Raw genomic sequence first — 27,280 nt, forward strand, 5'->3', positions numbered from 1 at the left:
GGGAAATGGGCCTTATTTGAGATTGTATCTTTTTCTTACATTCAATATTGATCGTATAGTATAACCTTCCCTGCACCAGGTTTACATTTAGCTTCATGGTGTATTCATAAAGACAATTTAGCACTAAGAAAGGGGTGGAAAAAACTGTGGCTCTGATTCAGAGCCGGACGCTCTGACTGAGCGCTCGCTCTGAATCAGGGCGTCTTTTTTTTTTTTATGGAGCGGCCTCCTGGCCGCTTACATTGCTGTGGGTTGCCACCCACAGCTAATGTGAGCGGCCAGGATGATGGTCGCGATGGTCAAGACCATCGCGACCATCGGGCTTGCGACGAGACCCTTGTGGTAGAGTTTCGTGGCCGCAAGCCCCAGAGAGCTTTCGGCTGAAACAGAGCCTAAAGCTCTCCCGCTGACATCACTTGTGATCGCTATTGCCCGTCGCTATCCGAGTCTAGGGCATGCGCACGACGGAGCCGGCTCCGTCGTGTGCATGTGCTCTGGGCCACCATCGACCCGGTTGCGAGCGCTCAGCGCTTGCGACCGGGTCTGAATCAGGTCCTGTGTCTCCATCTACATCAGTCCCTTACAGTTGTGCAATAATACGGTGGTTGCTTGATCTTTATTTCTTTGACTTTGCTCCAATAATATAAGTGGCACAAACATTCATGCTGTGTTCAAGATAAAACCATAACAACAAACCCAAAAGGCACAGGCAGTAAAACCTGGTATAGTGAAATATGCTCATGAGGAACACTATTACAATCCTAGCAGCTGTGGAAAAAGGGTTGCAAGCCACAAAAGAGAAAGCAAGCACAACACCACATTACTGCAATAAAATAGACTGACACACAAAGTGAATGAACTAGAATAAATAAAAAAAAAATAGAAAGGTAGTTGGGATAATAAACATTGAAATGTATCAATTATTTCCTAAAAACATACATATAACATACTAAAATAGTAAACCAGGGGCGCATTGGGTCAAAATACCAGCCCGGGAAATTTCTGGAAGCAGCCCTAATGGGGGTGGAGTCTATTGAGGGGTGGGATCTGTCAAGGGGATGAGCCTGTCGACGGGGCAGGATGCTGTCCTCTCAGAATCAAGAGCTTTGCCAGAAAAGTAACTGCCATTGTTATATACTGTGTGTATATATATAAGCAGTAGTAAGGTGTGGCACTTGGTGTGCAATTACAGGAATAGACAAACGGATACGATCAACGTTTCAGTGTTAGTAACACTATCGTCAGAATGCTGACAATAGTGTTACTAACACTTAAACGTTTGTCTATTCATGTAATTGCGCCGAGTACCGCACCTTATCCCGGCCAAGGCTACATTGAGATTTGGAGTGCCGGACCTTGAACATTATATGACACTGCAATACTGGACTGTATATATTAATATTATATAAAGTAAATTTGTGCATATAAAGTAAATATACAGAATTACCATATCATATATATATATATATATATCACACATATGTATCATATATATATATATATCACACATGTATCATATATATATATATATATCACACATATGTATCATATATATATACATCACACATATGTATCATATATATATATATATAGATATGTATATAGATATATATAGATAATAGATATATAGATCTATAGATATATATATTTATATATATATATATATATACACTGACTGTATATTCACACACAGCTGGACAGGGAGTGGAGGCCCTGGGGAGGGTGAGTCACTGAACGGCTGGCTGGGCGTCCACAGACCACTATAGGGACTGGCCCATACTATGTATACAGAGCCAGGCTAATTTACACAAGCTGGTTTTCGCAGACTGGCAGGACAGCAGCAAGTCGCGCCGGGTCCTGTGCGTGCACTGCAGACCAGGGAAGGAGCCGGAGAGGGGGCGGGCCACTGACGAGCAGTAGGCGGAGCCGTCTGTAGTACCTGACGGGCTCCGCAAGGCTTATGGGAGGAGCTGCTGCTGGGCATGTGCAGAAGCTCCCCCGTCGGCCATTTTATTTTTTTACATTAGTGTGCTGCCCAATCGGAGCACATAGCTCCGATCGCGGCAGCCCGGCCAGTTGTAGTGGCCTAGGGGTGAATGAAGAGTGGCAGCCCCTAAAGGGAACAATGTGGCCGGTCCAGCGGGAACGGCCCGGCGTCCCGGCGGCCCAATCCGCCCCTGTAGTAAACCCACGGAGACCTAACACAAGCAAATATATTACAGCAAGTTGATGGTATGTATAATGTCATAAAATAATATCTCTAGAATCATGCAAAAAGTTATTTTAAATGTGGCAAATCAATGGTTTCTCACAGATATCATTAGAACTGACATGTATATATTCTGCAGAGGCTAATGGGCAGATGTATTAGCCATTGTCATTTAAAGCAATAGAACAGAATTTCTATTATTGCGTGGCAGATTAAGGACAGTGGCACTTGTCTACAGATGGCAATGAAGACAAACAGCACTGTAGACATATTGTGTACCTCACTTTGTGTGTAATTTTGTACCCCGGGGTGGAAGTGTGGGCACAGATAAGTTAGCTATAGGTGGTACCTTGCAGTAGAGACGGCAGCTCCAGTGGAACTTCTCTCTTCTGGCAGGCAACAACTCCACCAGCTTTTCCTTCTCAGACTACAGCAGAGAGGCTAGACCCGCTGCATACACAGTAAAATTAATGTGACAACCTTGATAAGCAGAATAATCTGGAAAATGTATTAAAGGGAGTAAGAGGATGTAGGTCCAGGTATAAGGTATGCAATAAATAACCATCAGCATACAAATAACATGGGACTTTTCACAATAAAGAATAAGTAGAAAGTAATTATCACTATGCAAATGACTTACAATGCGATGAATAACCAGCAAACTGTGTTTCTCTTGGCAGTCAAACACACTTCTTAGGCTGCTGCAGTGCCACTTTAACTATGGTTAGGTAGCAAATTTAATTTCTTAACTACTTCAACACATTATATTTTGAATATACACTGATCAGACTTCACATTAAAACCACTGACATGTGTATTATCTTGTTACATTGGCAACTGTCAAGGGGTGGGAAATATTAGGCAGTTAGCAAGTTACCACTCAGTTTTTGAAGTTGAAGTGATGGAAGCAGGAAAAATCAGCAAACTCAAGGGTCTGAGCAACTTTGGCAAGGGCCATATTGTGATTGCTAAATGACTGGGTCAGAGAATCTCCAAAACATCTGTCTTGTTGGGTGTTCCCAATATGCAGTGTAAGTACCTACCAAATTTGGTCCAAGGAAAGACAACAGGTGAACCAGCAACAGAGTCATGGGCACCCAATGCTAGCCCACCTGCTCTGATCCTACAGAAGAGCTACTGTAGCACAAATTGCTGAAAATGTTAATGCTGGCTATGTTGGAAAGGTGTCATAACACACAGTGCATTGCAGCTTGCTGTGTATGGGGTTGGATAGCTGCAGACAGGTCAGAGTGCCCATGCTGACCCCTGTCCTCTGCTAAGAGTACCTACAGTGGGCATATGAGCATCAGAACTGGACCATAGAACAATGAAAGAAGGTGCCTGATCTGATGAATCACGTTTTCTTTTACATTATGTGGATGGCTTTGTGCGTGTGCTATATTTACCTGAGGAAGATGATACCAGGATGTACTGTGGGAAGAAGGCAAGTCAGCAGAGCCAGTGTGATGCTCTAGGCAATGTTCTGCTGGGAAATCTTAGGTTTCACGTGGATGTTACTTTGGATGTTACATTGACACATACATGTCCTTACACAACCTTTGCTGAAGTTGCGCCAAAAAGCACCTCTCGACGCGCCAGGTTCCATGAGGCTCTGCTTGTGCAGGGCATTTTTTTTTACGAAAATGCAAAGCGATGTGACTAGGACGCACGAGCAGACTGTGCCGATTAATTTGATATGTAACACTTGTGCTTCATATACAGACTCAGGTGCACACAGATTTATAAGTGTTGCATATCAAATTAATTAGCGCAGTCTACTGGTGCATCCTAATGATCGCATTGCGAGTTGGATGCAGTTTCAGCAAAAAAAATGCCCGACACTAGGAGAGTTACACGGGCAGGGCCGCAACTAGGGGGGGGCTAGAGGTGCACGTGCACCGGGTGGGTATTGCGGGGGGGTGAAAAATCTGACTCGGCCATCTGAAAATGGCCGCCAAAAAAGAGAAGACAAATGCTAGAGGTCCTTACTGGACCTCTAGTGTCAGTCTCCTCCTTGGCGGCGGCCATTTTTGGATGGCCGTTTTCAGCAGATTCCATGCGGACTAGCTGTCCGCATGGACTCTGCTGAAAACGGCCATCCAAAAATGGCCGCCGCCAAAGAAGAGACAGATGCTTGAGGTCCTACTGGACCTCTAGTGTTTGTTAGCAGAGCGCAATGCACACAGCGTTCCCGGAAGTGCCGAGAACACTGGCGCTGCAGGGAGAGGATGCCGAGAGCTGCATATTCTCCCTTCAAACCCCCCTGGAAACGAGCATAAACCCCATGGCAACGAGCATAAACCCCATGGCAACGAGCATGTAACTCCTGGCAACGAGCATGAAACCCCATGGCAACGAGCATGTAACCCCTGGTAACACGCATAAATACCCTGACAATAAGCATGAAACCCCCTGGCAACAAGCATGTAACCCCTGGCAACGGGCATGAAACCCCATGGCAATGAGCATGAAACACCATGGCAACGAGCATGAAACCCCATGGCAACGAGCATGTAACCCCTGGCAACGAGCATAAACCCCCTGGCAACGAGCAGGTAATTTTAAAGTAATTAGAAGCATTACTGTGGGGCATAAAATGGTGTCGGGCAAATATGTAAGTGGCACTTTGGTAATAGGCATTGCAGTGTGTGGCATAATGTGTAATGGGCATTATGATGTGTGGAATAATGTAAGTCACTATACCAGGGATGTCTGAGTAGTGCACTGCCTTATCGAGGAGCAAGGACAAAATCCAGGTACGGGAAGGGAGGGGGCGCAAAATTGCTGCCTTCCACTGGGTGACAGATATCCTAGTTTCGGCCCTGACACGGGACCTTGTGTATGGAGGCTAGATGTATGAGGACACATCTGTACCACCTACATAAACATTATTGCAGACCAAGCACACCTTTTCATGGCAGTGGTCTCTTTCAGCATGATAAAGCACCCTGCCACACTGCAAATATTGTTCAGCAATGGTTTGAGTACTGTAACATGACAAAGAGGTTAAGGTGTTGATTTGGCTTCCAAATTCCCCAGATCTCAGTCCGATCGAGCATCTGTGGCACACTGCCTTTGTCCTCCTCTCAGCTCCAGAACTCGGCTTTTCTCTCAGCACCGCACACAGACACAGCAGGAACTTGGTGGCCCTGTCCTCTGGCATCACCTCAGTGATGTCGCTTTCCCCAGTTTCTCAGACCTGCTGCACTTCTTCCCCACTCGGCATTTCACTTTTCACACTGCCCATGTGCAATCCACTTACCTGAATGTCAATTTTACGTAAGTGTAAACCTTTGGCACTACAAGATCCATACGCTTCAATAGGAAGCCAGTAGCACATGTAATTAATCCCTAATTGATCAGAAGAAATCAATCTAAACATAGAAATGCATTGGGGTTTAGTATTTTTACATCATTGCATTTTATATTTATCACAGAAAACATTGGCTGCGTGCTATTTAAAGGTTATAATAGCAAACACAAACAGTGATATTAGAATGAACTCTGCTTGTACAGGTTGAGTCTCCCATATCCAAATATTCCAAAATACGGAATATTCCGAAATACGGAATTATTTTGGCATGACTGAGATAGTGACACCTTTGATTTTTGATGGTTCAATGTACACAAACTTTGTCTAAGGCACTAATTATTAAAAATAGTGTATAAAATGACCTTCAGGCTGTGTGTATAAGGTGTATATAAAACAAATGTTTTCTATGAGTAAATAAATAAATGAATTTCATTTCTGTACACAAACTTTGCTTGAGCCACAAAATTATTGAAAATATTGTATAAAATGACCTGCAGGCTGTGTGTATAAGGTGTATCTAAAACATAAATGCTTTCTATGAGTATATTTGGTTCCCATTGCCAAGATATTTCATTATGATATGCAAATATTCCAAAATACGGAATATTCCGTTATCCAAAATACCCCTGGTCCCAAGCATTTTGGATATGGGAGACTCAACCTGTACTACAAACTGTTTCCTGGATTCACCATGGCGGAACTTTTGCAGTTGACAACGATTACTTGTGCATACGTGAGAGTGACTGCCCAGGCTCCCTGGTGGTCCTTGGCATATGGAGCTCATCAGAGTCCATGGCTACACATAGCCGTTTCCCACATTTGCAAAGACCAGGATCATGCTGGACATGTTACATACACAGCAAGATGCACATACTGTATATCTACAGTGCCGCTTATCCTCATTGCCAACTGTGGACAAACACCACTGCCTGTCCTCTGCCACACAATGTGCTTTTAATGACAGTGGCTATTACATCTGCCCATTAGCCTCACATCTGATGTTGTGAGGTAGGCTATGAAGAGTCTTTACTTCAGCCAAAGTTTTCTAAATGCTTTTCAAAAATTAGGTAAATTCTTAGTTCCTTGATACAATTACCTTTTTAAGCCAGTTTACTGTACCTCGTTTTCCCCTTTGTTTTAATCTAACTATGTAAAGATCAATTAAAAATACATGTGTATAATATGAAAGTAATGTATTACATTAATATTGGACAATAGAAAGAAAGAAAGGTTGTCCTACTTATATATTCCTACAACACTTTATAAATGGGTTGCATACAACTTGTCTACAGGCACTATGTAGATATGTAAAAGCCAACGACAGAATCCCTTGTAATGCTACTTAAAGCATTTTAACCATAAGGGCGTTATAACTTGAAACATGCTATTAAAGCATAATGTTTAAAGTTATAAGGTCTGCACAGTTAAAATGCTTTGAGTAGCCATAAAACTGTGTCGGGATCTCGGCTCCGACTTTTTCTTGTCTGCTTAGTCACTGTCGATATAGAGACTGTAAACATCTGGACTGCATCGCTAAAATATAGTATGCTGTTACTATGTACAGCCATGCCAAAAGTTTTGAGAATTACACAAGTATTGGTTTTCACAAAGTATGCTGCTTCAGTTTTTATGGTGGCAATTTGCATATACTCCAGAATGTCATGAAGAGTGATCAGATAAATTCAATTAATTGCAAAGTCCCTCTTTGCCATGACAATTTACTTAATCCCAAAAACAACATTTCCACTGTATTTCAGCCCTGCCACAAAAGGACCAGCTGACATCATGTCAGTGATTCTCTTGTTAACACAGGTGAGAGTGTTGACGAGGACAAGGCTGGAGATCACTCTGTCATGCTGATTGAGTTAGAATAACAGACTGAAATCTTTAAAAGGAGGATAGAGCTTGAAATCATTGTTCTTCCTCTGTTAATCATGGTTACCTGCAAGGAAACATATGCAGTCGTCATTGCTTTGCACAAAAAGGGCTTCACAGGCAATGTATTGCTGCTAGTAAGATTGCACCTAAATCAACCATTTATCAGATCATCAAGAACTTCAAGGAGAGAGGTTTAGTAGTTGTGAAGAAGGTGTCAGGGCACCCAAGAATGTCCAGAAAGTGCCAGGACCATCTTCTAAAGTTGATTCATCTGCGGGATCGGGGCACCACTAGTGCAGAGCTTGCTCAGGAATGACAGCAGGCAGGTGTGAGTGCATCTTCATGCACAGTGAGACGAAGACTTTGGAAGATGGCCTGGTGTCAAGAATGGCAGCAAAGAGCCACTTCTCTCCAGGAAAAACATCAGGGATAGACTAATATTCTGCAAAAGGTACAGGGATTGGACTGCTGAGGACTGGGGTAAAGCTATTTTCTCTGATGAATCCCCTTTCAGATTGTTTGGGGCATCTGGAAAAACGCTTGTCCGGAGAAGGAAAGATGAGCGCTACCATCAGTCCTGTGTCATGCCAACAGTAAAGCATCCTGAGACCATTCATGTTTGGGGTTGCTTCTCAGCCAAGGGAGTTGGCTCACTCACTATTTTGCCTAAGAACACAGCCATGAATAAAGAATGTTACCAAAACATCCTCCAAGAGCAACTTCTCCCAACCATCCAAGAACAGTTTGGTGATGAACAATGTCTTTCCAGCATGATGGAGCACCTTGCCATAAGGCAAAAGTGATAACTAAGTGGCTCGGGGAACAAAACATCGAAATTTTGGGTGCATGGCCTGGAAATTCCCCAGACCTTAATCCCATTGAGAACTTGTCGTCAATACTCGAGAGGCAGGTGGACAAAAAAAAACACAGATTCTGACAAACTCCAAGCATTGATTAGGCAAGAATGGGCGTCTATCAGTCAATATGTGGCCCTGAAGTTGATTGACAGCATGCCAGGGCGAATTGCAGAGGTCTTGAAAAAGAAGGGTCAACACTGCAAATAGTGACTCTTTGCATAAACTTAATGTAATTGTCAATAAAAGCCTTTGACACTTATGAAATGCTTGTAATTTTACTTCAGTATACCATAGTAACATCTGACAAAAAGGTCTTAAAACACTGAAGCAGTAAGCCCTGGGTGGACTTGGAACATGCTATCGTTAAAGGTCTCCCTCTCCCTGACCTCCTTTGGTTGTCCCGTCAGCTCCGTCCACAATCTCCATTGTTCCCTGCAGCTGTCCTCGATTTCCTAAAAGTTTGGGATCTTAAGCAAAAAAAACATTTTGAGTTTACCATTCCCACAAGGATTGTTTCCCTCCAGCCGTTAGATAGATCTCTGCCCCATTTGCTTTTCTCTTATTGGATACGCCTAGGTGTCAGGACAGATTTTGTTTTCCCCGTCTTCCATTTTACCATTCCCTGACCTTTGTGTTAAATTTAATTTAAGTCCCTCAGCTTGGTTCTATTATCTTCAATTTAAACACTGGGTTGATAATATGTATACTGATTCAAATCGGTTTCAATCACCTCCGGATATGGCCTGCGATTTCAACATTTGTCATTCTCATGGCTCTATTTTCAACGTTTTCTGGCAATGCCCTGTTTGAAGCCCTTTTTGGACAGAAGTGTTTACCCTTATATATGACGTATTAGGTCTTACTTTGACCCCAGACCCTTCCTTAGCCCTCTTACATTGGTATCCTTCCACTGTTCCTAAATCTGCCTGCTACATCCTTGGTCACATTCTAGTATCAGCTAGGGCCACCATAGCCCAGCATTGGAAATCCCCCTGCCTCCCCCCCATTTGTGAAAGTTATCTCTAAGACTCAATTCCATTTTGAAATGGAGACTAAGTAGGTCCTTTACTCTACAGCCTCTTCTCCTATTATGAAGTGGCTTCCATGGCATATATGTGTTACTTAGGGTAAAGGTGCCCCCCCCCCCCCCCCCCCCCCTGCACACGCTACTCCTCAGACACTCTCCCCGCATTTCAATTTAAATGAAAATCTGATGGTAGATTCAGACAATTGATTATTATATGTTGTTATTCTTGGATTGTTTGTTTACTGATGTTATGGATGACCTGTCTTCCTTATTCCCCCATTTCATGTTTTTGTTCTTTCCTATTCTTTTTTCTGTACCCATATAATATGTTTTTCTATATATTCAATAAAAATTTAATGATGAAAAAAAAACAAAAAACACTGAAGCAGCAAACTTTGTGAAAACTAATAGTTGTGTCATTCTCAAAACATTTGACCATGGCTGTATAAGCAGTTCTATCCTGGTAATTAGATATTGATGTTGTCAAGTTTAATGAATTCTTCTTTTCATAGGATAGATTATGTCTTACAGTATGTCATGGTCAAAATTTGTGTAAAAGTGCCATATACAGGATCACTATTAGAGATGACATTTGCTGTGTACAATTTTGTTTTACAGTTCCCAGTATGGCTTTTTTACATATTTCTCATCAAACTCCTGATTCATTAACTTTGACATGGAGCCCACCTGTACATCCAAATGGGGTCTTGACACAATATACTCTGAAGTACCAGTCAAGTAAGTCTAGTGCATGTGGTTTTTTTTTTGAGGGGGGTTATTACAGATATGCCCAACTGCCGAATTGCGCTACGCATAGCGCGAGATGTGCGCCTGCGAGCGGATACACGCACTGTGTATGCGGACTGGCCCCCATAGGAATGCATGGTGCGATCGCAGTGCGCGCCATAGCATAGCGTATGCAGGTGCAGGGAATCGCATGGCCCGATGCATGCACACGTTTGTGGCGCAATCAGCCACAGTGTAATTGGGCGCATCTGTATATATGCAAAATGGATCCTATGTGTAATTGCTCTTTGTAGCACAGTGTACCACGTGTCTATCCTGCAGAGATGTCATCTTTGAGGAAGCCACGGAGATCAAGCCGGTCATAGACAGATGACAAATGACTAGAATAGTCTTTAAAATATTTATAAATAAAATGATAAAACCAGAAACACATTCTAATCCATAGACCATTAGTGGAAGCTCCTAAACTTCCCCAGAGATGTCTTAGTGACTGGACCCTCCAGCTCCGATCATCCCCACAACGGAACAATAAATATTGTTTTCTGAGTCGGGTGAAAGTTTGGTTTGTGGATGCATTTCTGTCAACTTCCAGCGTACTGCACATGCGCTGGATCAGTCATACACACATTGACAGAGAAGGCATGTGCATACAGAGTGATTGGACCACTTCTTCCGTGAAATGGACATTTGTGGGCAGTAACTGGGCATCGACCATGCAGGCGCACAGAACCATCTAGTGGGTGTGGCATGATAGTGTAAGCCAAGCTCAGTAGCATGTGCCCAGAGATAGGACGCCTGTGTCTGACTGATCATTTGCAGCTAACATGGAGTTGGTGCATGCCCCAGATACTAATGATGACCGTTGTGATTGCGGATCGAAAGTCAGTGGGCAGGATGGTGTTCCACCTGCAGACACATGAATGTTCCGCGTACACGGGCTGATATATGATATGGCCGTATAGAGCAGCAGCCTCATAAGTGTCTGCCTCAGAATCAGACCCAGGCCCTCATTCAGAGGCGGTCGCAAGAAGCGATTGCTCTCTCTGAATGAGGGCGGCCGCTTCATTTTTTTTAGTGATCGAGCAGGAAGCTCTCCACTGACATCACTGCTGATGTCAGTGCGGCCGCCAACAAAACGGCAAACGCCTCCGTTTGTGTAGCCACCCCCCCCGCCCCGCCTACAAAACGGGCCGAGCTGTCGATCAACATCGACAGCCGGCCCTTTTGTAGTGAGCTCCGGAGCGAGAGAGTTCCTCTCTCGCTTCGGGGCTTGCGCACACGTAGTGCGGCCGCTGCGCACAGGACCAAAACAACAACGCGGTTGCAAGCGCACAGCGCTTGCGACCGGGTCTGAATGAGGTCCCCAGTGTGTACTTACTAATATCCCCAAAATACATGCAGATATATATGTGTACAATAAGCACACCTGGTTTATGAGGGAGAGATGAGCCACAAGAGAGAAAAGATTTTCTCTTCTTTTGCTCGAATGTTCCTCCCTCACTGTGTGGATATAGTGTGTAATATACTATATAATTTAATATATCATGCTGCGCTATTTTAAGGTGAGGAAGCCTTTAATATACACTTAACAGCCTTTCCATGAGATGTTTCAAAGATAAGGTAAACAGTATAAAATGCTGTCTGTACAAATGCCAGATGCATCTGCTAATCTCAAGCTGCAATCCCCCTTCCTTTGTTGTACCCGGCTGAGATGAGTCCGGATTGTGACTTCACTGACATAAAATGGTAAAAATCACAGCACACTTGGAACTTTTTTAAGTTAATGGCTTGGAGCATCTGAATTGCTCTGTGAAGCAGATCATTGGCATAACTACCATAGGTGCAAGGGGTGCAGCTTCTATGGGGCCCAGAGCTTAGGGAGCCCATCTTCCGTTTCAACGTTACATGTGTTATATACAGTACATTTTTCACCATTGGGTGGTACATGGGGGCCTTTACTAACTTTTTCTATGGGGCCTTCAAATACCTAGTTACGCCCCTGAAGCAGATGCAACTATTATTTATTTGTTTATGTTCATTTCATCACTTATAAATAAATGTTCATGCTTCCTCTTCCCCAATTGTGCATGAATCATTCTTTATTTCTGGAAATGAGGAATCCGTACAGAGTAAATTTTCTTTTTAAACCCTGCTCTGGTTGTTTCCATCCATTTGGATAAATGGGTGTGTGCTTCACATTTGCAACCAATTGGGGTCAGTCATCACTATCAACTGCACACTTACACCAGGGACAAAGCTGACGCAAGTCAGACTTCTTCAGGAGGCTGCGTTTCAGAGTTTTCAGTGGTCATGTTTGTCTTAACTTGAGACTACACACCCAGATTACGTGAATACATGCCCATGCCAGTCTCGCACTCACCATCCTAGTCGCAGAGTCGCTAGTCAGAAGTGAAACAGAAAATAAGCAAAAATCACAAGTTGAGACAGATAAATGTCTCATCTTACACTTGTGACTGACTCTGAAAAAGACCCACTGTGAAATGTTTAGAAGTGGTTCATTCATCCACGTGAAAGGAGATTCACAGCAAAGATTGAATCTGCATTATAACAACTCAGGGCTATCTAACAGCTCTCTGAATGGAATATAGTATAGATAGCAGCATTAGGCAATATAATTTATAACCCACAACGTACTAAATAACACAGTAGATTTATTTTTTTAAGGATTTGCATTAAGTTAAAAAACACATTTGATCACAAGTAGAGAAAATATTTTGTTTCTTAATGCTCATCTCTCACCTAAAGTAGGTATGTAAATATTGCAAGTATTTTCAGGAATATTATAAAGGACTAAAGTGGCAATTCAATTATGAGTAAAGGCATCTGTGATGGATTGCCACGATCCTGCGTTCCTGCGATGTCCGGTTATAGGATTGGTGAAATCCAACATGTTAGATTTCACTAATTTGATGATCACGATCAAAATATGATTATATGATAAACAAGAATTAGAAGTGAGTAGCTTTTCGAGATTTACGATTATACAGTACATCACTTTCATGAATCAGCCCCCAAATGTAGTCTCCCATCATGTTCTCTGACTGTCCTTGGTAGCGGCATTCGAACTCCAGGATATCCTGGTGGAAGCACTCGCCTTGCTCTGAGTACGCTCTTATGTTCGCCTTGAATTTTTCAAGATGAGCATCAAGAATATGGACATTAAGGGACATCCTGCATCTCATAATGCCGAAGTTCTTGACCAATTCCAAGTAGTTTTCAGCCTTGTGATTGCCCAGGAAGCCCCAAACCACTGCATTAAAGCTGGTCCAAGCAGCTTCCTCCTTCTGAGCGAGCATCTTTGGGAATTCCTTGCATTGCAGGATCTTCTTAATCTGTGGTCCCACAAAAATACTGGCTTTGATCTTTGCCTCAGGTAGCTTAGGGAAGAAGTCTTGAAGGTACTTGAAGGCTGCCGCATCCTTATCTAGAGCTCTAACAAATTATTTCATAAGGCTCAATTTGATGTGTAGTGGAGGCATCAGCACCTTCCTGGAGTCCACTAGTGGCTCCCACTTGACGTTATTTGTCCCCACACAGAACTCTGTCAGCTGTGGCCAGTGTCATCTGTTGTAGTGCACCTTGGTGTCCATGCTGCCCCAAAGGGAAAGACAGCAGTGAAACTTGAAAAAACCGACTTGGTGACCCATTAGGAATCCCACCCTTTTGAAGTCTCCAATGACCTCTCATATTTCAAGACTTCTAGCAAGGTCTTCATGCTGTTGTATTTCTTTTTGCGGTGCACCAAGTGAGCCAGAGGAAGAGATGGGTACTTGTTCCCGTTATGGAGCAGCACAACTTTGAGGCTCTTTGATAATCTGTCAATGAAGAGGCATCACTCGCTTGGGTTTCAAGCGATACCAATTGCATTAAACAGACCAATCATATTGTGGCAGAAACAGAGGCCATGTTGACCTTCAAAAAAGCATGAAAATGTTTGATGACCTTTCCACTGATGTGTGACTTGCACACTAGCATCCAACAAGTTTCACTGCTTGATACCAAGATCTCTGATCAAGTAGTTGAGGTTGTTTTGGTTGGGGTAGTATGGGTTTATCTCCTCAGTTGTAGACTCTGGATCTGCAACATCTGTTTCATTCTGTGAACTGCTGTTGCATGAAGATGGCTGCTCTCTCCGTAAGTGTGGGCATGGGGAGCTATGGGCAGTGTGGCACTGGGTCAGTGAATGAAGTAAGATCCGGATACATGATAGCATGTGCATTCTTGTCAGTCCGACGTCTGACAGTGTCCACAATGTAGAAGTAACAGTTGCTTGAGTGATCAGTGTTTACCCTCCAAATTCGTGGGATAGCGAACTGCATGGATCTCCTTTCTCCTCTGTATCATCCTGCAAAAGAACATTTTAAAATTAGAAACATAAATAGAATAACATTTGAAAGCAGAAAGTAATATTGTCCATCTTACCTTCCAGAGTTCTTTTGCAGTACTCAATCTTACCTTCCAGAGTTCTTTTGCAGTACTCGTAGGCGAAATGAGGTGCCCAGGGTTTGTCTTTTATCCTGACAGACATGACAAAATATGCTTTGTACGCCTCACAATCCAAGCAAGAGATGCTTGGATTGAGTACTTTTTTGCTCTTGTATTGATAAATTGGTCGCAGACATAGCAAAATGCATCTGCCGGGTGCTTGCAGCCTCTTGATGCCATCTCTGACAAATGCATTTATGTATCCAATTTGGAAACTGGAGGTAAACTGGATGGGGGTGCTTAAGGTCCCGATGTTTATACTAAAGTAGTTTATATTACTAGAAAGTTCTAAAAGTTACATCTAGTAATTTACTGTCAGCTGCCATTGGCTAACTGACAGTGACACACAAGTCTGTTGGGTGGGCAGCTGACAGTAACTCAGGAATCTGGTGGGCGGGCACCTAACAGTGTCACAGGAGTCCGAGGGGGTGGGCTGATACAGCAGGGATGTGGCTGAATGCTCTGTCCTGGTGGTGGCTGTGATATACACCCAACTGATCCCCGGTGAGCTTATCATTCCCGGCAATATGAAGCAGCATTTGGAGGTACAGTCAGTGTTATTGGGCTCCCCTCTGGCAGAGTTGGATGCTCTGCAGCCCCTGCGTTGCAACCACACTGAAGTATCAGAAATGTCCTGGAAAATAAGAACACTTCAAAATATCTCTTACCAGGTCACAAAAGCATAGTTTGTGGGGAATAATTGGCATTTTCTATACTCTTGGGGCATAGGCAGTTAGGAAATAACATTTCAAGGACAAACAAAACAATAACATTTCAATAACAAGGACAAACAAAATAAAAATAAAATTGTTACATAGTGTAATTGTAACACTTGGATCGAAGCAATTCTGATCCAGTGACATACATATACTTACGTTTTACGTTTTATCTTAGTTATGTTTTTAAAGGTAATGTATCTTTGTGTGATGTGACCGAACGTGTTAAGAGCAGTAATCCCTATTAATTAGCTGTTTCTCATTCTAGTAAATGCCACACATGAACTAGGCCCACCAGTTGAAATTACAGTCCCTGCAAACGAGTCAAGTTATGTTTTAAAAAACTTAAACCAAAACACGAGGTACAAGTTTTACTTTTATGCGCACACTGCGATGGGACCTGGAAGCCAAAGCACTCAGGAAGCTATAACTGCTATGGATGAAGGTAAGATGGGTATGTACCTGTATAGCCATTCTCTCTTCCCTTCACATTAATGTGCATGTCATTTAAAGTACATTTTGATGTATCTGTTTCAAACTTTCTAGACTTCGTATTCTTTAGAATTGATTTTAAATTTTCTCAGAAACAATGGCTGCTACATGTACCAAGTACATCAAGAATGGAGGGCCAGCCATTGAGCTGCAGCCACGCCACCAAGATGATGTGACCATGCCCCCTCTAGCATTTTGTTGTCACAGTGTGCCTGTTATTCACAATGGGATGTGGCCATGCCCCCACACAAGCCCCAAAAGTACTAGAAATTTGCCATGGTGATCCTTTTTCTAAGCCAGCTTTTACATACTGTAGTAAGAGTGAATCCTTCCTCTTGATCATATTGGGAAAACACACATTGGTCATTCAAGTAATTAGTGGACTCCTCTGTTCTATTGGAAAAAGTGATAGTGTTGCAGTAATGATAATTCCTCATTTGTTCTTTGTGGGTATGTGGTGATGGCTTTGGGCAGATGTCTGAGTGGACATCTGCTTTATGTGTCTCACTTGGCCATTTGAGTTGAGTGTACAACACTGAATAATTAATCATACAACAGGTAAATGCAACCATAGGAATTACTTTATGAATACATCTCAATGTCTTAAGTGCTATCATGTTCCCGAGAATTGCAAGTCAGTAAAAGTTTCAGAAAAAATTAATGTTCACATTTAAGTGTTGTTTTGGGAATTGACCGTATAAAAAATGTAATTTCAATCACATAATATCTTACACTAGAGTGTGTGTGTGTACATCATGTATTGTATCTAATTTATTCAGTGTGCCTCTGTTTCTATTTAAAGCTGGTATTCCCCCACCCGCTGTGGGTGCAGGCAAAGGTAAAACGAAATGTTGCATGCTTTCCTCAGCTTGTCACAGCTTGCCGTCACAATGTTAAAATGGCAGATGTATTAAAAATAAGTAATTTTCCAGATGCTTATTTTTAATTTACCCTTTATCTGTATGTGTGGTATGTTTAGATACAGTTCCTTGACATATAAATGTGTCATTTGAGTTGCAGAAGCTGTCAGTGTTCTGGTGACTTAATCCTAAAAGTTATTGAAACAACATTCTCACGTTTGTTTTTATTTTGTAATTGTTGAAACCTGTTTACTGTACAGCTGTATTCTTCAAATAAGATCTAGCCTGAAGCCTAAATAATAGATCACAAAGTGTAATGGCATGGTGCATACATTCTAACAGCCAGTGGTGAATTTAAGATTGCATTGTATTGTAGATGGTAAGCAAAACATGGGCTCACATTGCCTGCAATCATTATTTATCCATTCATCTTATACCTGTAAACCTCTACAATAAAGTGAGCTTTATTATTGTCAAAGTATGAACTGACAATCTCTGGCACTGGCAGGTGATACTTGTATTTGGAGTTCCATAACAGCTGAAGCCACAAGACATACGTTGTCATTAACCCAAACTGATATCTTTCATTCCAGTGGACTAGTTATTCCCTTTCTTGTAGGGCACAACACTTTGTAAGTAAACAGTTCAGTAACTTCCACATACTGCAAAGGGTGATCAAAATGATGCAGAATTATACAAATAGTTTCAGCACAGATGAAAACTGAAGCTTCACAAATGGTCTAATAAACACATATTGTACACATTGAAATTACAGTATGCTATGCAATTGGACATACAGTAAAAAATATGAATTTACATAAAAAAAAAACCAATGTATTATAAAATAGAACAAATACCAATGGTGATGTGTCAGCAGTGTTATGTTACTCAGCTTGTTACTCATTTGGAAATCTTCGAAATAAAACTTTTGGACACATATCATATATAATAATTTTAGTTGGTCTGTCCCGTCTCTGCCACTGCAGCAGTCTGAGGGGAGGGAAGGCGGGAAAGTGTGGCTGGTGTAATTGTATGGTGGAGGGACCCATCGACTCAACAATCAATATACCAGTAACTATTGATCTGTGTTCATCCATTTCTGCCATTATAGTAAAACATAATATCTTTACCCTTATGTTTCCCATGTTGGGTATTGGGCCTGATTCAGCAAGGATCGCTAATGCAGTCACGGCTGCAATCGTGCCCGCAGTTCTGTTGAGAAGGTATTATAATATGTGCAATAGCAAAGCACTCGCACGGACAACATGCAGACGCCCACTTTCCCTCTCGCACATCCGTAATACGTTGCAATCCAGCCAAAACATCAGTAACATGGAGCCACTCGCACATTTAAGGCAGGTGTGACCCTACCACTAAATTGCTAACTTTCCTGCACGCACTGAGAGCTCAAGCTGCGTATGCCATCACAGTGGCTAATTCAGAGCCGGTCCTAGGCATAGGCAGAATAAGCAAATGCCTAGGGCAGCATCTGAGCAGGGGGGGCACCACTGAAGCTGGATATAATTATCCAATAAGCCATTTCGGATGGATGGACTTTTATTTAGTGTGGGCAGCGGCGATGGATTCGATCTGTGATGCAGAGTGATCAGGTTCTTAATCTCTCCCCCCCTGCAGCTTCTGATCAGATAATTCTGACAGAAGCTGGAAGTGGGAGCCGGAGAGACTGTGACCCTGAGCTCCCTGCATCACTCGGCTCTGCTTGCTGTACGTCAGGGAGTGATTCAGACACAGCAACATCAGGGTCATGTGTCTGAACGTCGGATCTCCCAGTCAGCCTGCGCCCTGCAGCTTCGAAGAGCACAGAGGGGGCAGAAGAAAGAGTGAGAAAAACGGAGAAATGCTTGAGCAGGAAGACAGAGAAGGAAAAGAAGGAGGTACGTTTTTTTAAGCTGTCTGTTGCCTGAATAGTTTTTTTACTTGCTCTCTGGGCCAACTACAAAGTGTCTGATTTGTATAAATTCCAGTGTGACTGATGGTGTTTTGCAGAGTCCAGGGTCAGGGTGTACCTGCTTATTCTGTAGTGTTCCCTGTATATTCATCTCAGCAGCTGATATATATATATATACAGTTCTCCTCCAATTTGCCGGCACTCAATTCAAATAAACAACCTGCTCCGGTGCACAGAGAAGTAGACCAATAGACAGAAGAAACTGGCACACGGAGTCGACAAATAATGTCAAAAACGATGTAATAAATCTAACGTTTTCGGGGTCACAGCCCCGTCCTCAGGACAATTACATACATGTAATTGTCCTGAGGACGGGGCTGTGACCCCGAAAACATTAGATTTATTACATCGTTTTTGACATTATTTGTCGACTCCGTGTGCCAGTTTCTTCTGTCTATATATATAGATATATATCTAGATATATATATATATATATATATATATATATCTATATATATATATATAGATATATTTATATATATATATAGATATATATATAGATATATGATATATATATAGTGAAAGTGAAGGGTCATGTGAAACCATCAATAGCAGAATATTTATTGGAGTACTGATATATAACTGATAATAAATGTTCCCCTTTTGGTGGTTGCACTCTCTTGATAACTATATGTAGGAGATTTCCTAAAACTTTGCCTTTGTTATGGTGCCTCCAATCAGAGGCAGATTGGCAGTATACGCTGTAATCTATACCAAATGCTCCATGAATTGTTCAATAAAAGTCCAAATTAAGAAATTTAAAATCTTTTTTCACTCCATCTTAAATATGAATATTCTCCAGTTTCAGTTTGTAACTCACACTAACTGAATTGGAGTTTAGAGACATATATGTCCATCAGCTTTATTAACTTTGCAGTGACCAGTATATGATATCTAGTTATTGGATTAAGCACCCCGTGTGCTTCAATCAATCAAGAGTATATATCTGTAAATTGTTTGTTGGTATGGATTTGTTTTTGTTGTGTATACTTCTCAGAGCTGTAACCAGGGCTCTGAGCATCCTGTGCCAGTCCTGCCCCCTTTAGCGCGTGATGTCATGAAGTCAGGCATTAAGGGGCGGGACCACCGGCATTTGAAGCTGGAGCAGGCAGCTGTAATTATGGCAGGGTGCCTGCCTGTAGTGTCTGCGGGAAGCTACAGGCAGCACTGCCGCAACCAGAAGCATACGCCGTGGGATGGCCCTGCGCTCTGTGCATCCGCACACCTCTAGTTACAGGCCTGATACATCTGTCATTTGTGGCCTATTAAATATTATTGTCTAATACCTAACCAGAGGTTTCTGTTCATTGTGCTTTCTTCATATGGTCTACCATCACATAGACCTAGGTATCTGTTCATTGGGACATAGGCCACCCTTGCTGTCATTGGAGAATACTCACAATCAAGAAGGAGTCAATCAAGATTTTTCCATGTATTAATTAGGACTTTTATTGAACAATTCATGGGGCATTTGGTATACATTACACTGATTAGATGTATACCATAGTAATATTTTATTGCATTGAATAGACACTAAACCAGTGGCAAACACAGGATTTTGAATACTTGGTTACGATGGGATACAGATAATTTTTATCTACCTCTGTCCTGTGTTTTACACCATCCCAATGCAACTGCCCCCCCTTGTGCGCCAGCAGGCATACATACATATATTTACATAACTGATCTGTATGTTTACACATGCAGATATTTGTTTGTATGTATAAATATATATATATATATATATATAAAGATAAATAGATAGATATATAATGTGTGTGTGTGCAAAAGTCAATCACCAATGTGTTATTTTTGGTGTCCGCGTATAAGCGCTAAACTTGGTGGTGGGATTATCTGCTGGGGGCACCGAATTCGTTAGGGCCGGCTCTGGGCTAATTTATGCACGCCCCTGCAACTGCGTTCAAACGCACTGGCACGCTTGTGTTTCTCCGACCACCCTTCCGTCACCACCCACAAACAGTATTTCCTGTCAATCACTCCGTGATGGGTCTGCATACTCACTGCGATTGCAGTCCTGATCGCAGTGAGGCATTCACGCAAAGCATGTGCATGCACAGTACGCAACAATCAACCGTCTCCATATGCTTTAGCATTCGCGATCCTTGCTGAATCAGGCCCATTGTACCAAATGCTGAAATGCATTGATTATAGAGTAAGTTGTGTTTGTTTACGGAGGAACAAACATTTACATAATTGACAGGAATAGTTGGGCTGAGGTAGGGTGTAGTCATTTCTACCCCTTTCAGACATACTGACAATCTCAGGAATTTGGCCTGCCTCTGCCAAATTCCCGGGTTGCCGTGTATGTCTGAAAGGTACCTACCCGGGACATGGTCCCGGGTAGCCGAACCCTTCAATCGACCGGGGAATTTCCCGGGACTTAAGTCCCGGGAAATTACCCTGCTTATGTCTGAATGGTGCTACCCGGGAATTTACTATTCCGGGGCTGCACCAAGCAGCTTTTACATTGAGTTGGCAGCGCAGAGCGTCCTATAGGACGCTCAGCGCTGCTGCTTTGAGATGGCAGCACGGACATTCAGCCAGTGGCGTAAGTTCATCCCAGACGCCCGGAGGCAAGTTATAATTTGGTCCCCCCCCCCCGTTACAACCGTAGCAATTCGCATGCAGACAGGCTAAAGATAGACGAAGGCAGCAGCTGATCATCTGACTTGGAGCTCTCCGCTAGTGTATGGTGGCTTCTCAGGTGCCAGGAAGAGGTGCCATGTATTGGGTGGCCGTGACTGCACACTCCGGGTACATAGTTACAGCCCTAAGTGGGGTGAATATGTTGTGGACAATGGAGGAGGTGCCCCTTCGGAGCTGGAGCCGGCGGCAGACACCTCCATTGTCTCCCATAGTTCTGCCCCTGCTTTCAGCGCTGCTGCTTTCAGTTGGCAGCGCAGAGCGTCCTACAGGACACTCAGTGCTGCCGCTCACCACCCCCCTATTTCCCGGGCATAGCATCTAGTGACGGGGTGAGATGCTGCCCCGCTGGGGGTTCTGCCTGCCCAAGCCACTGTAGAGGTGAGAGGCGGGGAGGGCTGGGTGGGACGCTGCTGCTGCCACAAATATAGTGGATGCTGTACATTAGGATGACCGGCTGGGTGACTACTCTTTGTGCACCCGTACCCGGCCTGTCCGGCCCTGGCACCTCGGCCGCTGCTCTGCCCTTCTCGGTGCCCGTGATCAGTGCCAGGCAGGAGCCTTATGTCCAGGGGCAGCCCAGCCAGAGGCCTGGGGATGGGGGCGAGCTGCCAGGGAACCCATGGGAGGTAGTTTGGGGACATGTTGGGAAGTGTTTCATGTGATGTGCACCCCCACATACACAGCATGCCAGTCACAGGGGGCACATAGGGCCTGATTCAGAGCCGGACGCTCTGACAAGAGCGCTCGCTCTGAATCAGGGCCGTCCTACCTATTATTGGAGCGGCCTCCTGGCTGCTCGCATAGCTGTGGGTGACCACCCACAGCTTATGCGAGCGGCCAAAAGATGGTCGCAATGGTCAAGACCATCGCGACCATCGGGCTTGCGACGAGACCCTTGCGGTAGGGTCTCGTCTGCCGCAAGCCCGGAGAGCTTTTGGCTCTATCAGAGCCAAAAGCACTCCCACTGACATCACTAGTGATGTCAGTGGGGCGGGCCCCAGACGGTAGGGAACGCCTCCGTCTGGGCAGCCACGCCCCCGGCACGCCCACCAAAGGGGGCATGCTGTCAATCACCATACGGGTCTCGCGCATGCGCACGACGGAGCACCCTCCGTCGTGCGCATGCGCATTAGGGCAACATCGACCCACTTGCGAGCGCTGAATCAGGCCCGTAGTTATGCGTGATCAGGGCCTGGCACCACTCAAATCAGCTCTAAATCTAAAAAACCCTGCTCTTGTCTGAAAGGGGTCTACCTGGGAATTTCCCAGGTAGACGTGTAGTGTGAAAGGGGGGTCTCTACCAAATACCCGGGATTTTGCACAGGATAAATTCCCGGGTCTGAGCAGGAAATTTCCCGGGTCGTATGTTTGAAAGGGGTATTAGCAGCACAAGAGTGAAATAATGGAATGGCAGAGGGTGCATTCAATGCTTAACCAAAGTGATTTCCTGTGTAAATTGTAAACAAGCTCCAAGGATTTGATTTTGTCTATTGAGAATTTAAAGTAAAAATGTTTAAAAAAAAACCTAGATATGAGTTTACATTTAGTTTAGTATAGTTAGTAAAGAAAGAGACTAAAGCTGCCCACACACACATAACGATATTTTACGCGATTTGGCTGATTACGACGAATCGTGACGACAAATAAAGTAAAATATGGCCAAATCCTGAGTGTCCACTCACTATTACGATGCCAATGTGCGTCCTCGCTCGTCGTACATCACATCTTCAGATCTGCCGTGCTGTAGGGCAGATTTGCTAATCTGGGACACAATGCACTGGATGCATTATAGATCTTAAGTCAGATTGGATATTTTTTACTCCAAATTGTATGTAGGAGTGCCGGGGGGCTGCCGGGGGAGGGTTCAGAGGAAATCGTGTGTAGGATTGCCGGGGGGCTGCCGGGGGAGGGTTCAGGGGAAATCGTATGTAAGACTGCCAGGGAGCTGCCGGGGGAGGGTTTAGGGGAAATCGTGTTTAGGAGTGCCGGGGAGCTGCCGGGGGAGGGTTCAGGGGAATCATGTGTAGGACTGCCGGGGAGCTGCCGGGAGAGGGTTCAGGGGAAATCGTGTGTAGGACTGCCAGGTAGCTGCCGGGGGAGGGTTTAGGGGAAATCGTGTTTAGGAGTGCCGGGGAGCTGCCGGGGGAGGGTTCAGGGGAATCATGTGTAGGACTGCCGGGGAGCTGCCGGGGGAGGGTTCAGGGGAAATCGTGTGTAGGACTGCCAGGGAGCTGCCGGGGGAGGGTTTAGGGGAAATCGTGTTTAGGACTGCCGGGGAGCTGCCGGGGGAGGGTTCAGGGGAATCATGTGTAGGACTGCCGGGGAGCTGCCGGGGGAGGTTTCAGGGGAAATCGTGTGTAGGATTGCCGGGGGGCTGCCGGGGGAGAGTTCAGAGGAAATCGCACACATCGTGGGATTATGTGCAGATCGCTATGTGTGTGGGCACCATAAAAGAAGTTGGTTGTCTTTATAGAACATTGTTATCTCATTGATTATCACTGTCCTATTAATATGTTAACATTCTGTAGAATACAATGTGCTAATCTCCTGATTCTTTTGATGTCTGCTTCACCCTGCCATGTTCATGAATTGTATTTGTTTCTCTATTTTTAAAAATGCACAATGTCAAAAATATAGAGCTTAATATTCTGAGAATGTAACCAAGTATTTCAACGTTTCAGGACATATTTTCTGCATTAATCTAGTGTTTGTTATGCAGCATTACTTGGTGAGACTTTTGATGGAAAGAATAGGAATATTGGTCTGTTTTCTACCGCCGTCAATTTGGGCAATCATACATTTACCACGTGCTGGTGTTATTGTGTATTATCTATTATTATCATTTAGAGATGCAGTAAGTTGAGCTACAGTATTAATAAATAGATATATTTATGGATAAATATATTTTATTTTTCTCTCTTTCAACATGTGTTTCTTCCTATATTTTCAATAGTCTTTTTTACATTTTCCCTTTTAACCTGACAGAGATGACATATGAACTTCGGCAGCCAGTTTTGGGGTCAACAAAATACTGTTTAAAATTTTACATTTTCTTGGTCAACACTTATTACTGTTGTTTAAAATCAGCCTGTTATCTGGTTGCATACAACTTGTGTAATTTACATGTGGCAGCAGTAATGTTTATGTTAATGGGTGATGTTTATGTTAATGGGTGAGATGCAGCAAGGGGAGAAATTCTGCGGTGGGTAACGACATCTTCAGCTGGCGTTACCCTATAGAAGCCTCCCAGCACCCCCCCACCCGCAGCGTGTGCGTACTTCTGTGCAGAAGGACCAGGGCCGGATTAAGGACTACATGGGCCTGGAGCTGAAAATGTTCGAGGGCCTATTATAAGAAGCAGGGTAGCTGTGACCAATGTTCTTTGGGTATGGCCAGAGCCAAGTACAGCCCCACTGTCTCCCTAAATACAGAAAAATATAATTTTGTGAGTAACTCAGAAATAATTGTTTAATACTTATGATTTATGGCAACTGTGTGGGCAGCTGGTCATCATCATCCTGCCATGATGATGGGCCTATTTTTATGTGGAGGCCTGGAGCTGTAGCTCCATCCGCCCCATTGTTAATCTGGCCCTGAGAAGGACGCCAGAGGGACATCCCTCATTCGCAAAAGCGCCGCTCTTACCGAGAGAGCGGTCCTTTGCGCATTCCTTCATGCATACCAGCGTTTCCAATGCCGGCATTCATGCGAAGAACGGTGGGTTCCCCCTGGTAGCACACCACTCTGGAAAAGACAACATTTGATAGAAAATGATAGAACTACTGTCACTGTAGGTGCAGATGCTACAGGGATCGGAGATGAGTGGGGCCAGCTAAGCAAGGCCACCCACCTGCTCATCAAGGGAACTGCCGAACCCTTTTGAGTCCAGCAAAGCCATGCCCCAGCCAGTCAAGGTGTTTTACACTGATGTTTAATTATGGTTTTTTTTTTACATTTTTTACTTTGAAGGTATTTCTAAACAAAGCGGACATGTGTTTAATTATTGTTTTTTTAATATGCATTATTATCAAGATATATTTTCATTGTTTTTATGATCTATGTTATAGTCGATTCCATAGTTTGTGTAGCAAAATATACAATGCTAAATAGAAATATTGCCCACAAGTACTTCGTATATAACTTGTATTACTGGTACCCACTGTTTTCACGCTAGCCCAGCTATGTATGGAAGATGATCTTCGTTAATTGATTATTGTTTTGTTTTACTCTGTTTGAGGCATTTGATGCATTATGTACTAACAAGAACATAAGGTTCATAAAATATTAATATTATAATGATGCCATGATACACAAATAGGGACTATTGTTGAGTTGAACAGAACTTACATCTAAATCTCAAGTGTAAAATGCACCCCCCAATAAAGGTATATTATTCTTAGCTTACAAAGCTGGCCTCATCACAGAATGTGTGCAACTCGGCGAGGTTACCATATGCACCTGGGTAACTCCAGGAATGTTCAGTAGTATATGCGTCTCACTTATTCCAGCAGTGGACATTAGTCTGGTTAATTCCAGTAGAGAACAATAGTACATGTATCTGGTTTATGCTGGTAGAGAACAATAGTACATGTACCTGGTTTATGCTGGTAGAGAACAATAGTACATGTACCTGGTTTATGCTGGTAGAGAACAATAGTACATGTACCTGGTTTATGCTGGTAGAGATCATTAGTACATGTACCTGGTTTATGCTGGTAGAGAACAACAGTATATGTGCCTGGTTTATTCCAGTAGAGTGCAATAGTATATGTACTTGCCCAAGGAGGTGTGGTTTGATAGTGGTAATAGTAAATACTATAGTAACTGTACACCGTTCATACACAATATAATCCGTCTATGTCTGGACAGCTATTGATAAATAATAAGGCACATTTACCATGTAGTAGACCAGGGCTTGACAGATCCCAGGGGCCAGGTCGCCATGGCTACCAGATTTTGCAGTGAGGGAGGAAGCAGATCCTCATCAGCCCCCTCGCGGAGATTTGTGCCTATAGTATTGCGGCGTTCATTTCATGCACAGGAGTGCATGTGCTGAGTGTCGTCTGCAGTGACTGCTGTGCCTGTGTCTGTCCCATCCTGCGCTGACTCCTCCTGTTCATCTCATCCTGCGCTGACGACTCCTATCCATCCTGGCCTGCTCTGATCCCTGCTGTCTGTCTCAGTCTACGCTGATTTTCCTTGTACGTTTCGGCTGTCTACTGTCTCCTATCTCCGGCTGCATAGAGAGGTCTATGCGTGGCCTGGGATTGCGGAGCGGCTTCAGAGGGATAGTGGTGTGACCATGAGGGGAGGGGAACTTTCTGTTGTACTTTCTGGCACCATTGTTTTATATGAAATGTGGTCCGTTATTACTGGAGGGTGGGGGGTGGAGCAGGGGAGCTGTGCAGAGCAGTGAGGGGGCCTCCATGTTACTGTATCCATCCAACTGTGACCATTTTGTGGACTAGTATAGTGTTTATAAAGGTTGCATAACACACAGAGCTGTGCTCCTCACTCACTCCTGTAATTTTTTTGGGGGGCGGTGGTCTGGCTCCTACACTTTCACCCTGGCTCCTAGATTTTAGAAAAATTTGTCAAGCCCTGTAGTAGACAATATCAAACCAAATATAAAATGAAAGTACGAATTAAGGGCCTAATTCATCAGCGATCACTAACGCAATCGCAGCTGCGATTTTTAGCGGAACGCAGACGTGAAAATATGCTAATGCTTTCCAAAGCTCAGCTGGCATAAAGACACCCACTGCTGCTTTCTCACATCTGTCCACTGCCGCTCTTCTGCGTAAACATCGGTACTATCGACGCACATCGCACAGGTACCCCAGCATTTACACCAAGTCTGACCAGCCGCAGAAACTGCATGCCTCCTCACACGCACTGGGCTCTAAAGCTGCATATGCAATCACAGTGGCTGATTTATGCACACCCAAGCAACGGCGTTGAAGGCACGGCGCATTTTCTTCCGACCACTCCCCTATCACCACCCCCAAACGCTCACAGCCTGTCACTCACTCTGATGGA

General features: G+C 43.7%; 1 protein-coding gene across 20 annotated transcripts in view; it reads left to right on the forward strand.

Annotated features, from left to right (window-relative positions):
• NRCAM (neuronal cell adhesion molecule) overlaps positions 1 to 27,280 on the forward strand; it is a 263,101-nt gene that overhangs the window by 209,615 nt on the left and 26,206 nt on the right. For 7 of the 20 annotated variants that reach the window (XM_088457816.1, XM_088457845.1, XM_088457860.1 and 4 more), the window contains 2 exons: positions 9,903 to 10,022; positions 15,522 to 15,698. In XM_088457816.1, the coding sequence (XP_088313942.1) occupies positions 9,903 to 10,022; positions 15,522 to 15,698 (297 nt within the window). Of the gene's footprint in view, positions 1 to 9,902; positions 10,023 to 15,521; positions 15,708 to 16,547; positions 16,584 to 27,280 lie in introns of all 20 variants that reach the window. The other 13 variants (XM_088457770.1, XM_088457830.1, XM_088457799.1 and 10 more) reach the window with 3 other exon arrangements.

This window comes from Taudactylus pleione, unplaced genomic scaffold, assembly GCF_031769625.1.
Source record: "Taudactylus pleione unplaced genomic scaffold, aTauple2 ptg000041l, whole genome shotgun sequence".
NCBI lineage: Eukaryota > Metazoa > Chordata > Amphibia > Anura > Myobatrachidae > Taudactylus > Taudactylus pleione.